The sequence below is a fragment of the Scyliorhinus canicula genome, chromosome 4 (assembly GCF_902713615.1).
Source record: "Scyliorhinus canicula chromosome 4, sScyCan1.1, whole genome shotgun sequence".
NCBI classification, from domain to species: Eukaryota; Metazoa; Chordata; class Chondrichthyes; order Carcharhiniformes; family Scyliorhinidae; genus Scyliorhinus; species Scyliorhinus canicula.
Genome location: NC_052149.1, coordinates 190,472,651 through 190,488,912, shown reverse-complemented (window position 1 = coordinate 190,488,912; position 16,262 = coordinate 190,472,651). Strand labels below are relative to the sequence as shown.

General features: G+C 43.2%; 1 protein-coding gene and 1 long non-coding RNA gene across 4 annotated transcripts in view; both read right to left on the bottom strand.

The window, feature by feature from the left end:
* LOC119965249 (glutamine--fructose-6-phosphate aminotransferase [isomerizing] 2-like) overlaps positions 1-16,262 on the bottom strand; it is a 206,590-nt gene that overhangs the window by 164,705 nt on the left and 25,623 nt on the right. The window contains exon 2 of one of the 3 annotated variants that reach the window (XM_038795735.1): positions 14,524-14,647. In XM_038795735.1, the coding sequence (XP_038651663.1) occupies positions 14,524-14,647 (124 nt within the window). The remainder of the gene's footprint in view (positions 1-14,523; positions 14,648-16,262) is intronic. The other 2 variants (XM_038795736.1, XM_038795737.1) reach the window with 2 other exon arrangements.
* Positions 5,567-14,212, bottom strand: LOC119965252. Its single transcript, XR_005460478.1, has 3 exons — positions 14,174-14,212; positions 12,039-12,143; positions 5,567-6,118 (listed from the first exon to the last, which is right to left on the bottom strand). It is a non-coding gene; the product is annotated as an uncharacterized LOC119965252 (long non-coding RNA).

Sequence of the window (16,262 nt, the reverse complement as noted above, 5' to 3'; positions counted from 1 at the left end):
ACGGGGCTGGTTTGGGGGGGGGAGGGGGAGGGAGGAGCATCAGGTTTCAGATGACCTGCTCCTGTACATTTTGGATCCAGTGGAGGGGATGGGGGAGGTCATGCGGATCGTTAAAGATTTTGGGGACTTTTCGGGGTATCAGTTGAATGTCGGGAAAAGCGAGCTCTTCGTGATACATGCGAGGGGCCAGGAAAAGAGACTGGGAGAGCTACCGTTTAAGATGGTGGAGAGGAGCTTTTGCTATTTGGGCATACAGGTGGCTAACAGTTGGAATGCCCTGCACAAGCTCAATCTAGCGTGGCTGGTGGATCAAATGGAGAAGGACTTTAAGAGGTGGGACATGCTGCCGCTTTCCCTGGCGGGCAGGGTGCAATCCGTGAAGATGACGGTGCTCCTCAGGTTCTTGTTCGTCTTCCAGTGCCTTCCCATCCCCATCCCCAAGTCCTTCTTCAGGCGGGTGAACAGGATTATTACGGGATTTGTGTGGGCAAACAAGACCCCGCGTGTTAAGAGACTGTTCTTAGAGCACAGTCGGTGGGGGGGGGGGGGGGGGGGGGGCTGGTGCTGCCGAACTTCTGCAGCTATTACTGGGCAGCGAATATATCTATGATTCGGAAATAGGTAGTTGAGGGAGAGGGGCAGCATGGAATAGAGGGAGAGGGGCAGCATGGAAGCGATTGGAGGAGGCGTCTTGCAGGGATACTAGCCTGGGGGCATTGAGAACGGCACCGCTGCCGCTCCCGCTGACACGGTACACCACGAGCCCGGTGATGATGGCGACATTGAGGGTCTGGGGTCAGTGGAGACAGCACGGGGGGAGTTAGGGGCCTCAGGTTGGACCCCGATATGGAACAATCACAGGTTCGTTCCAGGTAGAATAGACGGTGGGTTCCTAAGCTGGCACAGAGCGGGTATCAGAAGGATGGGGGACTTGTTTATTGACGGGACTTTTGCTAGCCTGAGGGCGCTGGAAGAGAAATTTGGGTTGCCCCCAGGGAATACCTTTAGGTATCTGCAGGTCCGGGCTTTCGTGAGGAAGCAGGTGGGGGAATTTCCGCTGCTACCGGCCTGGACGATACAGGACAGGGTGGTCTTGGGCGTGTGGGTAGGGGACGGAAAGGTATCGGACATATGCCAGGAGCTGCAGGAGGCGGAGGAGGCCATGGTGGAAGAGCTGAAGGGCAAGTGGGAGGAGGAGCTGGGTGAGCAGCTGGATGAGGGCCTGTGGGCAGATGCCCTGGGCAGGGTGAGTTCCTCCTCATCTTGTGCTAGGCTTAGCCTGGTTCAGTTTAAGGTGGTGCACCACGCACATATGACAGTGGCGAGAATGAGCAAGTTCTTTGGGGTGGAGGACAGGTATGTGAGGTGTTCAGGGAGCCCAGCAAACCATGTCCATATGTTTTGGGCATGCCCGGCATTTACAGAATTTTGGAGAGGCTTTGCAAAGGCTATGTACAAGGTCTTGGACACTCGAGTAAAGCCGAGCTGGGGGATAGGGTTATTTGGGGTGTCAGAAGATCCGGGAGTGCAGGAGTCGAAAGAGGCCGAAGTCTTGGCCTTTGCCTCCTTGGTAGCCCGGAGACGGCTCTTCTTAATGTGGAGGGACGCAAAATCCCCAAGTGTGGAGACTTGGATCAGTGACATGACTGGGTTTCTAAGTTTGGAAAGGATAAAGTTTGCTTAAGAGGGTCCTTGCAGGGGTTCTCCAGGCGGTGGCAACCGTTCTTTGACTTTCCCGTGGAACGTTAAGTGGAGGTCAGCAGCAGCAGCAAACCAGAGGGGGGGGGGGGGGGGGGGGGGGAGGTATGGGTGATGGATTTATTTTACTTGTAAAGGGCAGATACCCAACCTTGCTTTGTTAAGTTAATTTGTTTTTCTTTATTATTACTATTAAGATTTTTGTTGTTTTCTTTCTTTTGAATAAAAACAAATTTTAAAAAAAGAATCCCGGTCACGAGCCTACAATTTGTTACAATGCCAGGTCAGCCCTCAACAATGGCTAAGATACTCAACCAGACACCTCACATTTTTAAAATTTAATGTGGTGTAGAAACATGGATTTGTTACGTCTTTTCCTTCAGTCTGTTTAACCCCTAAATTGCTTGTTACATCTTGGATCCCATTTCTGGATGCAAGTTCCGAATATGACATTTCCCATTCCAACTTAAATTTGTGCCTCTAGAACCATCTCGTACCATCAATATTTCAAGGCACAGCCTTTTTTCTACGTGATCTAAACCTGTCATAATCTTGGACATCTCTAACAAATGTCCCCTCAACCTCTTTTGTTCCAAGGAGAGCAACCCCAGATTCTCCAACTTTTGTAGCTAAATGCCTGATCTCTGGATCCATTCTGTTAAATCTTCTCTGCACTCTTTCAAGGAATAATATTTCTCCTCAAGTGTGGCAATCGTATCAGGATGCAACACTCTTAAATGTGGTCAAATGCTGTAGAAACTCCTAATTGCCCAAATATCGTATCTTTTATATCACCTTGTTCCTCTTGGTGCCATTGTTTGATCATTCCCTGAAATTTGTGACGATCTCAATGGAGACTGTCACTTTTTAAATAAAAGAGGAAATCCAAAATTCTATTATCATTTACTGAGAAGTCACCAGATTAATAGATTTAAAGAGGAAACATTACTCGACAAGAGTCAAATAAAGCAAACACTGAATAATATCTCAGATAACTATACTCTAAACCCCAGAATCCAAGTAAGTTGAACATGAATCAAAAGGCACCTTGAAGTTGAAACAATAAATTACAATAATGACAGATCTTACTAATTGGTTAAGCGTGCATATGAGCAACTTCAGTTACAAAATCCTTCAAAACACTCGTCTTCCTCACAACTTCTCTCCTTCCAGGAATTAGTCAGATTCCCCAGTCTACACCGCCACACAACCAATCTGAGCTCCACAGGCAAGGTCTTCAGCAAAAATGGCACAGTTCACTTCTGCAGAACTTCCTCAACATGGTCTGGGTCACATAGATTCACCAATGTTGTCTTCAAATTACAACAGCGGCAGCAACTGTTACCTTTGCCTTTCCCAGGTTTTGGATAAAGTCTGTCTTCTTCTGCCTGCCTTTACACTGCCCCAATGGAATTGTTATCTGCTAATGAAATGATTGGCTCTGCATCCTTTTGCATGTTTCAAAAAGTTTCAGTCTCCACAAAAATTTGGTTTCCAATCGCAGTTTCAATTTCCTTAGAAATTGGAATTATCAGGTTTTGTTCTTAGTTTCTCTCATTAGTTTCCCTTTTCAGTTGGGTCCATCTCAAAAGCTTTGACCCACAATTTCCATCAAACATCACCCCCGCACACTCCCCCTGAGAAAAAGAGAGCTTTACCATAATGATGGTTTCTTTACAACTGTTTTGATCATCTTAAACATTTTAACAAATAGTTCATTACATGCTATACAGGTAACCTTTTCCACATTTCACAATTATACATGTATTGACAAAATTATAAGCGCTTAGCCAAAGCAAAGCAAAGAAACGTAACAATTTGGATCAGCATGCATCAAACATCGTAGAATTATCAGAACTCAGAGTCTGCCTTCTCTCTAATACCCCTCTTTAAACTCTGGGCAGAGCATCAGCAATTACATTGTTTTCCCTCTAACATGCTCAATTTTTAGGGATGCAATATCAAACTGCAAAGATTATTTGGACAGAACTTTTCCAAATACACCAATGTATTATGGTCAGTGTATATTAATGTATTTCAATGATGTTATAAACATATATTTGAAATTGCTGAATAATCAAAACCAAGAATTAATGTTTCCATCTTGAAAAATAACTGATGGGACTCTATGTCAATATCATCCTCATGAGCAACACCGCTTCTATGTCTACATTACTGGCATCAATAGCTATTTTGAATTGTTTACTGAAATCTGGAGCAGCCAGAACAGATTCACAGCCTTTAACCTCATAAAGAGAGTTTGACAAGATTCTGTGCAGTTAATTTTTACAATTATTTTTAAACAAGTTCATTAATGGAGAGAATACGGGGCTGAAATTCGGAACAAATTTCCTTTGTCCCTAAAACAAAATGGGAAAGGCTGTCATTGCTTGAACTTTAGCTTCTCTGGACAACGCTCTCCCTTGTTCTATGACATAATCCAAATAGGTAACTCTGACCGTGGTAAACTTACTTTGCGTCAAATTTATCAAATCAGCTTTTTGTAGTCTATGAAATAGTGCATTTACGTGCTCCATATGTTCTTCCCAAGGGTTACTATGGACCAATAGATCATCAATACACACAACACAGCTGTGTAACCAGGTAACTACTTGTTTGTTAATCTTTGAAAGGTGGCTGATGCATTCTTCATTTCAAATGGCATAATGTTACAAAGGTACAGGCCATTTGGATTTACCAAAGAGATTTCTTTGCCTTGATCTGTTACCAGAATTTGCCTGTAACATTATAGCAAATCGATCTTGCTGACAGACATTCAATCAGAACGGGAAATGGTTATGGGGATAATGTAGGAAAGTGGAGTCCTGATCTCATTGAATGGCGGAGCATACTCAAGAATCAGGCTTTGTTCCATTAACTCTCCTGTAATGAATGCAGAGTCTTTGTGATCCATCAGATTTTGGTACAACTGGAGAACTGCAGCTACCTTTACTTGGTTCAATGATACAATTGTCCAGCATGTTCTGGAAAATACAGAATGTGTCATTTGAAACATAGAGGTCTGCCAACATCTGATCGGGGAGAGTGCAGGGAAAGATCCCACAAGAGGTTGGTGGCAGCTGAAGGGCACAGAAACTGTGGGCAGCAATTTCAGTCTATCAGAATGGTTATTACAACCTGCAGCAGGAAAAAGGCAAAAGAAAAAAGTTTTTAAAAATCTCTTTGTGTTGTTGGAAAATTGTGATGGACTGCCCCTTTAAGACCCGAAGTCCGATCCTTATCAGAGGTCCCGATCAGAACAGCTGAAACAGAGAAACCAGCGTGGACTTCAGACTCCTCCCCTTTTTCTCCCCACGAGGCAAGAAGCAAGAACAAAGACACCAGCAGCAGAACACCAGCGGCACCCGAAGAAGCAAGAAGGACAGCAGCAGCCACAGCAGCCACAGAAGACAGAAGAGGAGGAAAAGAGAAAACTGCACCAGGAGAGATGACCAGGAGGCTTGAAAGTGAAAGAGAGAGAGAGAGAGTCTGAAGGCCTCACCAACCAACCAGACAACATCAAAAAGTAAATAATGTGTTTAATTTAATGAGATAAAAAAGAGTATGTTAATAATAAAATAATTTAACCTGAAAAAGTGGTTATTAGCTTACTTCACTTCCTTAAGAACGCAGGACCCTGGACATCAATGCCATTAAGGGGTAAGTAAGTAAAATTCTTCAGTGAAGGTAGGAGTTATACCGGGGGATAACTTGAAAGGAGAGTTTGACCCGATTAGCACTCTCAGAGGCCTGTACTGGAGTCAGGGAGGTAGTTCCCTGTTCGCCGTTTTTAGAATATTGGCCCGTAAGGTTCTTTGGTATAAAGGGAATTCTAAAACATATAGGTGAATTTAGAAAAACAAGCATTAATTTATTTTCCTTCCTGATTGAGCCAACTTTCCAGGATTGAGTTGGCAAGGGCTTTATTTGACGGGTGTAGCATTTCTCACATTATTATGCATAGCAAATAAAAGTTCACCCTTGTCTACCGATACATGCAGACTAATTTGTTAAGCAGCTAGGTTACTTCACCCTGAAACTTCTGTGGAAGATGGTGAAATATTCTATCCGATGTTTTTTTTTTGTTTAAACACATTCATATTGGCTTATTTTATCACTGGGGGTTCAACAACTTTCCACCTGACTGATCATTTGAACCGTCATTCACTATTTGTCTTCTTTGCAAGTAATACACTCACTGATTGACTAACCTTCCTAATACCATTTCAGTATATTATGACACACTTCCTTTGTCTTCCATGCCGCTTTTTCTCTCTGTGGTAGTCACATACTTTTCTTATTGTGGTGCTTGTATGTCACTGTTTGTGCCCAAAACTTTATTTTCATTTTTGTTTTCCTTTTACACAAATCTCGCCTCATTTGTTCTCTTGTTTGTGCAACTCCAATGCCTGCATGACAACTTTAAATCACAAATTTTTCGGTGAATGAGTTAATAATAATTCTCCACAAATTTGAGAAAAAAATCCCACAACCTCCCACAGTATTTTGCCAAAAATCAGGTACAATAAATACTGATGCAATATGTCCAAATCTCTGTCCGATATTTCTATTTTTTCTTAAAAGATACCTGGATCTTCCTTGGATCGTTAGATATGAAACAAGAACTGCAATGCATTGACATAATTACCACACTGACTGTTCCCCGATTACGGAGCTCAATCAAATGGTTGACTCAGTCACATAGAGGTACTATTTATTAAAACCAAGATTGGAACTCTTCCCACATTTAATTGTTAAACAAGCTTCTGAGGGTAAGCTCAACGTAAGTGATGTCAATGGCCAAAGCTAATATCTATGCATTGTAATTTAATTACTGTTTTTCAGTCCCTTTCTTTTTAGCCTCTGGATCCTCGCAGTACTTTGCTGGAGACGTACCGAGGCTTCACAGTCAGCAGCCCACAAATGCAAGAGGCACGTGACTGATGGTTTGTTTGCCAGGCCAGCTATTGTGTGAACTTTTCCAGCAATTATGTCAGTCAGAATGAGGAGCTCAGGTTTGCAAATCTAACTGGTGCAGGATACCAGTGACTACACATACATGGCAATCCAGGCAACCCTCAGATCAACCAAGAATTTTCATTAACGACTAAGGCTTCCACTGCATCAATGCACAACTGGTGTGCAACCACAAAAAAACCTTGCGCAGGTGTGCACAAGATTCTTGAGAAATTGCCAGGATGCTTTTGGCCTGTGGCAACTCAAGCTCCCTGACATCTTTGACCTGCAAACAGACCTAAGGAGTGGTTGCTAGGAGACCAAGAATATACATGACATGAAATCCAACAGTATAATGAATGCCATATGATCACACAAGCAATCGGCATACTAAAGATGGCTTTAGATGTTTCGACATATTTGGACAAGGGCCTCAGGACGCTTGTGGTTTGTTCTGTTCAGCACAATATTGCACAGGAGAAACAGACCTCTGATTCCCTTCGGACAGTTCTGAGGAGGCAGTAGGTGTCGAGTACAATATATCAACTGTTACTATTGCTGCCCAGGATGCCCTTATGAATGGTGTAATCTTAAGTGAAGGGGTAACCAGGTAGAGGTAGTTGAGGGCAGTGCGGTCAACATCGTCTACATGGACTTTAGCAAGTCCTTTGACAAGGTACCTCAGGGTAGGCTGTTGCAAAAGGTTAAATCTCATGGGACCCAGGGCGAGGTAGCCAATTGGATGGATACAAAATTGGCTTGGCGACCAATGGCAAAGGGTGGTTGTGGAGGGTTGTTTTGCAAACTGGAGGCCTGTGACCAGCGGTGTGCCTCCGGGATTGGTGCTGGGTTATTTGTGATATATCTTTATTTTGGATGAGAATTTAGGAGGCATAGTTAGTAAGTTTACAGATGACATCAAGATTGGTGGTATAGTGATAGGGAAGGTTATATAAGATTGCAACAGGATCTTGACCAATTGGGCCAGTGGGCCGATGAATGGCAGATGGAGTTTAATTTGGATAAATGTGAGGTGATGCATTTTGGTAGATCAAATCAGGGCAGGACATATTCAGTTAATGGTCGGGATTGGGGAGAGTTACATAACAAAGTCATCTAGGAATACAGGTTCATAGTTCCTTGAAGGTGGAGTCGCAGGTGGACAGGGTGGCAAGGAAAGCATTCAGCATGGCAGGTTTTATTGGTCAGAATATTGAATACAGGAGTTGGGATGTCTTGTTGAAGTTGTACAAGACATTGGTAAGACCACGCATGGAATACGGTGTACGGTTCTGGTCACCTGATTATAAGAAGGATATTGTTAAACTCGAAAGAGTGCAAAAGAGACTTACGAGGATGCTACCAGGACTTGATGGTCTGAGGTATAATGAGGTTGGATAGGATGGGACTTTTTTTCCATGGAGCGTAGGAGGCTTAGGGGTGATCTTATAGAGGTCTATAAAATAATGAGGAGCATCGATAAGGTAGATAGTCGACATCTTTTCCCAAAGGTAGAGGAGTCTAAAATCAGAGGGCATAGGTTTAAGGTGAGATACAAAAGAGACCAGAGGGGAAATTTCTTCATACAGAAGGTGGTGAGCATCTGGAACGAGCTGCCAGAGGCAGTGGTAGAGGCGGGTACAATTTTGTCCTTTAAAAAGCAGTTAGACAATTACACGGGCAGGATGGGGATAGAGGGATATGGGCCAAATGCAGGCAAGGAGGACTAGCTTAGTGATAGAAACTGGGCGGCATGGACCAGCTGGGCAAATGGGCCTGTTTCCATACTGTAAACATCAATGAACCAAAGAACAATGTCATAGAACATTACAGCGCAGTACAGGCCCTTCGGCCCTCGATGTTGCGCCGTCCTGTGAAACCCCTCTAAAGTCCTTCTACACTATTCCCTTATCCTCCATATGCCTATCCAATGACCATTTCAATGCGTTTAGTGTTGGCGAGTCCACTACTGTTGCAGGCAGGGCATTCCACGCCCATACTACTCTGAGTAAAGAACCTACCTCTGACATCTGTCCTATATCTATCTCCCCTCAATTTAAAGCTATGTCCCCTCGTGCTGGACATCAGCATCCGAGGAAAAAGGCTCTCACTGTCCACCCTATCTAATCCTCTGATCATCTTGTATGCCTCAATTAAGTCACCTCTTAACCTTCTTCTCTCGAACGAAAACATCCTCAAGTCCTTCAGCCTTCCCTCTTAAGATCTTCCCTCCATACCAGGTAACATCTTGGTAAATCTCCTCTGTACCCTTTCCAATGCTTCCACATCCTTTCTATAATGCGGCGACCAGAACTGCACGCAATACTCCAAATGCGGCTGCATCAGATTTTGTACAACTGCAACATGACCTCATGGCTCCGAAACTCAATCCCTCTACCAATAAAAGCTAACACACTGTACGCGTTCTTAACAACCCTCTCAACCTGGGTGGCAACTTTCAGGGATCTATGAACATGGACACAGAGATCTCTCTGCTTATCCACACTACCAAGAATCTTACCATTAGCCCAGTACTCTGTCTTCCTGTTATTCCTTCCAAAATGAATCACCTCACACTTTTCTGCATTAAACTCCATTTGCCACCTGTCAGTCCACGCTGTGCAGCTTACGTATGTCCCTCTGTAACTTGTAACATCCTTCTGCACTGTCCACAACTCCACCGACTTTAGTGTCATCTGCAAATTTACTCACCCATCCTTCTACGCCCTCCTCCAGGTCATTTATAAAAATGACAAACAACAGCGGCCCCAAAACAGATCCTTGTGGTACACCACTAGTAACTGGACACCAGTCAGAACATTTCCCATCAACCACCACCCTTTGTCTTCTATTAGCTAGCCAATTTCTGATCCAAACTGCTAAATCACCCTGAATCCCATGCCTCTGTATTTTCTGCAATAGCCTACCGTGGGGAACCTTATCAAACGCTTTACTGAAATCCATATACACCACATCAACTGCTTTACCCTCATCCACCTGTTTGGTCACCTTCTCGAAGAACTCAATGAGGTTTGTGAGGCACGACCTACCCTTCACAAAACCATGTTGACTATCTCTAATCAAATTATTCCTTTCCAGATGATTTATACATCCTATCTCTTATAAACCTTTCCAAGACTTTTTCCACAACAGAAGAAAGGCTCACTGGTCTATAGTTACCGGGGTTATCTCTACTCCCCATCTTGAACAAGGGGACAACATTTGCTATCCTCCAGTCTTCTGGCACTATTCCTGTAGACAAAGATGACTTAACGATCAAAGCCAAAGGCTCAACAATCTCCTCCCTAGCTTCAGAGAATCCTAGGATAAATCCCATCTGGCCCAGGGGACTTATCTATTTTCACACTTTCCAGAATCGCTAACACCTCCTCCTTATGAACCTCAAGCCCTTCTAGTCTAGTAGCCTGTATCTCAGTATTCTCCTCGACAACTTTGTATTTTTCCTGTGTGAATACAGACGTAAAATACTCATTTAGCACCTCTCCTATCTCCTCGGACTCCACGCACAACTTCCCACTACTGTCCTTGACTGGCCCTACTCTTACCTTAGTCATTCTTTTATTCCTGACATATCTATAGAAAGCTTTAGGGTTATCCTTGATCCTACCTGCCAAAGACTTCTCATGTCCTCGCTTGGCTCTTCTTAGCTCTCTCTTTAGAGCCTTCCTAGCTAACTTATAACTCTCAAGCGCCCAAACTGAACAATCACGTCTCATCTTTACATAAGCCTCCTTCTTCCTCTTGACAAGTGTTTCAACGGCTTTAGTAACCCATGGTTCCCTCTCTCAACCACTTCCTCCCTGCCTGACAGGTACATACTTATCAAGGACACGCAGTAGCTGTTCCTTGAACATGCTCCACATTTCCATTGTGTCCATCCCCTGCAGTTTTCCTCTCCAGCCGATGCATCCTAGGTCATGCCTCATCGCATCATAATTGCCTTTCCCCCAGCTACAACTCTTGCCATGCGGTGTATACCTATCCCGTTCCATCGCTAAAGTATACATTATCGAATTGTGGTCACTATCACCAAAGTGCTCACCTACCTCCAAATCTAACACCTGTCCTGGTTCATTACCCAGTACCAAATCCAATACGGCCTCGCCTCTTGTTGGCCTATCTACATACTGCATCAGGAAACCCTCCTGCACACATTGGACAAAAACGGACCCATCTAAAGTACTCGAATTATAGTGTTTCCAGTCAATATTTGGAAAGTTAAAGTCCCCCATAACAACTACCCTGTTACTTTCGCTCCTATCCAGAATCATCTTTGCAATCCTTTCCTCTACATCTCTGGAACTTTTCGGAGGCCTATAGAAAAGCCCTAACAGGGTGACCTCGCCTTTCCTGTTTCTTAACTCAGCCCATACTACCTCAGTATTCGAGTCCTCATCAAATGTCCTCTCAGCTACCGCATAAGCCCATGCAACAAACACTCTTCTTTCCCCGCCCGCATCACCAAAGTCATCCACACAGATGCTTTGCGAATAACCACCCAACCTTCGTACATTCTATTATTGGTCCTTCACAATACATGTCATCAAGTTCACTGTTCATCATCAAGTCAGTCAGAGACAATTTACCACTCTGCAAGCAGGATTAAGCAAAATGGGAAAGGGGTGTCAAAGAATTGTATTTATGCATATTAACTATACAACAGAAATTTTACGTATTCCCTTATTATAGGCCCATGTGCATGTCTTCATTCCAATTACAAAGATTTTACTTTTCATTCCAATATGGCTTCAATTGAGACAGAGATAGGCTACTTATTCTGTTCTGACTTTGGGGGTCAGTCAGTATGCTGCGAAAGACTGTTTCACCTGCGTCTATGCAGGTTGGGTACTGACTGGGAGCAATGGGTAAGAAGTGAAAACTGACTGGAGATTCTACTTTCGTATTTGGTTTCACACTGTCTTGTGGTTCAGCCACATTCCACTGCTCCCAGTTTGCTGGTGCACTGTGGCACTAAGGCCAAGGTGATTGCGATCCTATTTTTAAGTGACCGACATGCTGTTATTCAGACTTTGCACAGATGTGGTCAAGGCATGCATGAATCCATTTGCATCTCTGCGACGTTTAACGTTCCATGAAAATGGGCACTCTATCCAGGCAAAAACATATCAGTGATCCATGACATCGACCTACTCACATTTTCTTTCTGCAAACATGGTTAGTGCCTCTGAAAGCCCTGTCAGTGCATTATATATTCTCTGTTGTTGCTGAAGATTCCCCTTTTCATCCGTGATCCCGGGTACAGCGTCCAACTGAGCTGAGCTTAGAAAGAGCAGTGCCCATTGATTCGGTCTCTGTTTGTGCCCAATTGTAAAATGTGAGTCAGTGTGTGAAAACTCAATTACCTGGTTAACTCATCCCATTAAAGTGAAACATCCGAGCCGGTGCACAAGTCCTGTGACAGTAGACTTTAGAAGTATCAGCTCCTCTGAAGAATTGTTGTCTGCAACCTAAAACAATTTTGTGTGTTAAACCATGGAATACTAAGAATGTTGCAACTTATCTTTATAAACGTGATCATATTTCACTCTATTGAAATCAAAAGAATATGACTGAGCAGTGTGTGACATGTAGATTGTTAATATTTAATTCATTTATCAGAACCTTATCTTCCCATCTCTGACGACCAGTGACGGCAGTATTCAATTTATTTCCAGTGCTGCCTCCTCTGAATTTAGGAACTGGGAAATCTGTGAATACCCATCTCTGATTTTCTCTTTCGTATTGTGTGCTCCACTCCCGCAGCTAGGGAAAAGAGAGTGACTGCAATATCATCTGTTGGATTTGGCAAGGGTGTGAAACTGCATATGAATAAGAGATAAGACAGTGGTAGATGGACATGAGGATGTGAGGAAATACACAGAAAAAATAGCTGCGCTTGTAAGGTAAGTGGGTGTGCAAAAGAATACAATGGAGAAAGCAGACAGGGGTGATGCAGAGAGCAGCATACAGATAACATTGAGAACTGTATGTGTTCTTCATGATCTGGCAAGGTCATTGAGGTGCTTCCTGTACAGAATCTACGAGCATGACATTACTCTCCTGCTGCTGGCCTCCTCAGCCACCTCCAGTTGCAACCTCTTAGCGTCAGCACAAGGTTTCTTCCTTTCATCACTAGGGAAGAGTGTTTCTCTCCAGCTCCTCATGAGCCCATCAAGTGAGGCATCACTGAACCTTGGCACAGCCTTGGCCCATCTGGACTGCATGATCATACCTTTTCTTCTCTTCTTTCCAACTCCAGCTCCTCCAAGTACTGTATTCAGATTGGTCCTTCAAATTTTGAAGTTGAGATTGTGTTATGCAGGTCCTCATCACACCTGTTGCCGCGTACTGAATGCTAAAACTGTTCGAAAAATGCTCACGAGCCGGCTGATTGACAAAAGGAAAATCACTTACATACATGCTGAACTTTCTTCAAGGCTCCAATACCAAGTTAATATCAGCATATGTTTCCCAAAAATTCCAATCAATTCAGCGACATTAATGAGCTGTTGTCTCTATTCAAATATCTGGTTATCAATTTGACACACAATACCATATATTTTATTTTTTGACAACAAAGAACAAAGTTTCAAATTATGCAGGTGTAAACTTCTGGCAGTTTTCTCGTAGACTCTTGTCTTGATATTGTGTTACAATCCCAGAAGGGACCAAAAAAAACAAGATATGAATTTCCCAGCGACCAACTCAAAAGGATCACACAAGATTTCATGTTAAGATTTTTACTGTATGTAGCCACCTGGGTTTGCCACTTCCCGATTCCAAAATGGAGGCCCGCAAAGAATGCAGGGAAAACTGGTCAGGCACAGGGAAACAAGCAGGTACAAGGTTTCCTGTGTATTAAGACTTGCAAAAACCCAGACAGAACTGAAACCAGCAACCATTTGCATATTTATGAGCTATCCCCAGGAACAATTGGAAACATTAAAACGATCGGGACCAAACCAGACTCCCCGACGCCAGCGGGAGCCAGGACAAAGGAAGGCCAACGGACACATAGGAACCGCCCAGCGATCAGGGAACAGCTCCAGTATTGGAGAAATCGATGCAAGCGATCGGGACTTAATCCAATCAATCGGAACCAGGTACAGGGTCCGCCCAAAAGGGCGCGAAACCCCTGGGGACTATAAAATAGAGTCCCCAAGTTCAGTTCGATCTTCTTGGCAGGGTCTCTCAGCAGCTCGAAACAACTCTTGACTGTGACCCTCAACAACGAGAGACCTGCCTAGCAGCTGCACCAACCAAGTAAGTCTCCCGTCAACGCACGCTACGAGATAGGCGCTCCTAGCTACTAGTCCATACCAGCTTTGAAGCCTGCAGCCTCAGAATCAAACAAAAGGCCACTGTTCCCCTGACCTGGCGGGCCATTTCCAAAGCTAAGTATAGGCCTTTTAGTGTTAGAGATAGTCTAGTAAGTAGTTTTATGCATGAGTAGTGATTGACTGTGTATATAATAAATGTGTTTTGATTTGAAACTTACTAACTGGTGTATTGAGTTATTGATCAGCACTTGGCTTTGAACCTCGTGGTGGTATCATAAAGATACCTGGCGACTCTAGAGCAAGGTGATTAAACAGAGCAAATTAAGTGAAAAGCACAATTAGCAACATGTAACAAATAGTAAAACCAACATAGACTGAACTTTGCTTAGTGCGCAACTAATACACTAAACTGCAGAAAAACTATTGCCTATTAACTTCTTGATGTAAACTGAAATCCCAACATCACAATTATACTTTCTACTTTGTATGCCCTCATAATCGTGCCTGCGAATTTATGAAAAGGTTAAACATTACTTTTGAAAAGCAGAATGGAAAATGGACAGCTTACCTTGACACAGATGGAGTCCGGGAGTCTTGTCTGCAAATATACAAAAGACTGCCCAAAGTTGGAAGTTGCCTGCTGGAATAGTCAGGACATGAAAATGGAAATGATTTTTTGGAGGGATTTTTGTCTGAGATAAAAGGGGGATACTATATTACATTTGTAAACAACAGCAATAGCATGATTATTACAAATAAATCAGCAAATTGAATTGATGAAAAACTTTATAAATTGTGAACAGTAATTAATTACACGTCCCTAAGCTCTTACACACCAAAAGTAACCCAAAATTTAAATACCTGCACTCTTCACACTTAGATTAAGATTCAACCAACAAAACATTGTTCATTGTGGCTACAAGAGCAGGGCTGAGGCTTGGAACCCTGCGACAAGTAACTTACCTCCCCAATCCACAAAGCCTGTCCACCATCTACAAGCCACAAATTAGGAGTGTGATGGAATACACTCCACTTGTTTAGATGATTGGTTTCCCTTCTACAAACATTCAAAGCAGTGTGTCCCATCCACAAGATGCACTTCAGGAACTCTCCAAGGCTCCTTAGGCAGTACCTTCCAAACCCATGACCGCTACAAACTAGAAGGACAAGGTCAGCAGACAGATGGAAACGCCACCACCTGGAAGTTCCTCTCCAAGTCAGTCACCATCCTGACGTGGAAATATATCACCGTTCCTTCACTGTCATAGGGCCAAAATCCTGGAAATCGCTCCCTAACAGCACTGTGGGTGTACCTACAGCTCATGGACTGTAGCAGTGCAAGAAGGACACTCACGACGATCTTCTCAAGGGCAATTAGGGATGGGCAATAAATGCTGACCGAGCAGCAGCACCCAGGTCCCATAAATGAATAAAGAAACTTTAATGACGGTCCTAGGTGGCAACTGTACTTCTTGCAACATATTTGAAATAATAAATGTGCTTATTGGGCGACGGTTGTGGGAAGACAATATAAACACTGTCTTATAAATAATGTTGCAAAGGCTGAATAAAATAACCAATTATTCTTTTCCCCTCCATGCTTCTGATTTCCTCCAGATGTGATTACAGAGCCATCTGCTGGTACACTTCAAATTTCAAATTGTGCACAGCTGAATGCCAAATTGCAAGAGTGCTTCTTGGAAACCTTTCATCATTGCTAAATGAAGAACAATAATCATTTTCTTAATGGATTTACTGAATGCATAATATCCATTTGAAGTCCCTTTGATTCCTCAATGTCGTTCATCCTGGAGGAAGGCGAGAAATAACTAGAAAATTCAGCTATAAAAAATATATGCACTCTACTCTGAAAGCAAATTGTTCCCATCCTGGAACACACAAATTGCTTCCCCCCTTATCCCCCAGAGAAAATTGCTTGGACTTAACAGTGGAGTATTTTATGCCCGCTACAAGTCAGTCAACATTAGTGCACTCATGCTCACAGTCATCAAATTGACTGTGTGTAAAATTCCATGTAACAAAATGGAGTAATTAAAGTTAGTGTAGAAATTTAGTCCTGTTCTGATGGGCAATTTTTCTGGTAAGAAACAAATGATCAATAGAATGCACCACCAACTGTAACTTCATGGCTCAGCATATTCCTCACTCTACTATTACCATCACACCGGACCATGGTTTCATGAGCAGTGTAGGGGTGCATGCCAGGAGCGAGCAGTAACAGGTATTCCTAAAACTTAGGTTTCAGCCTAGTGAAGCTACAGTGCATGTCCACTTGCATGCCAAACA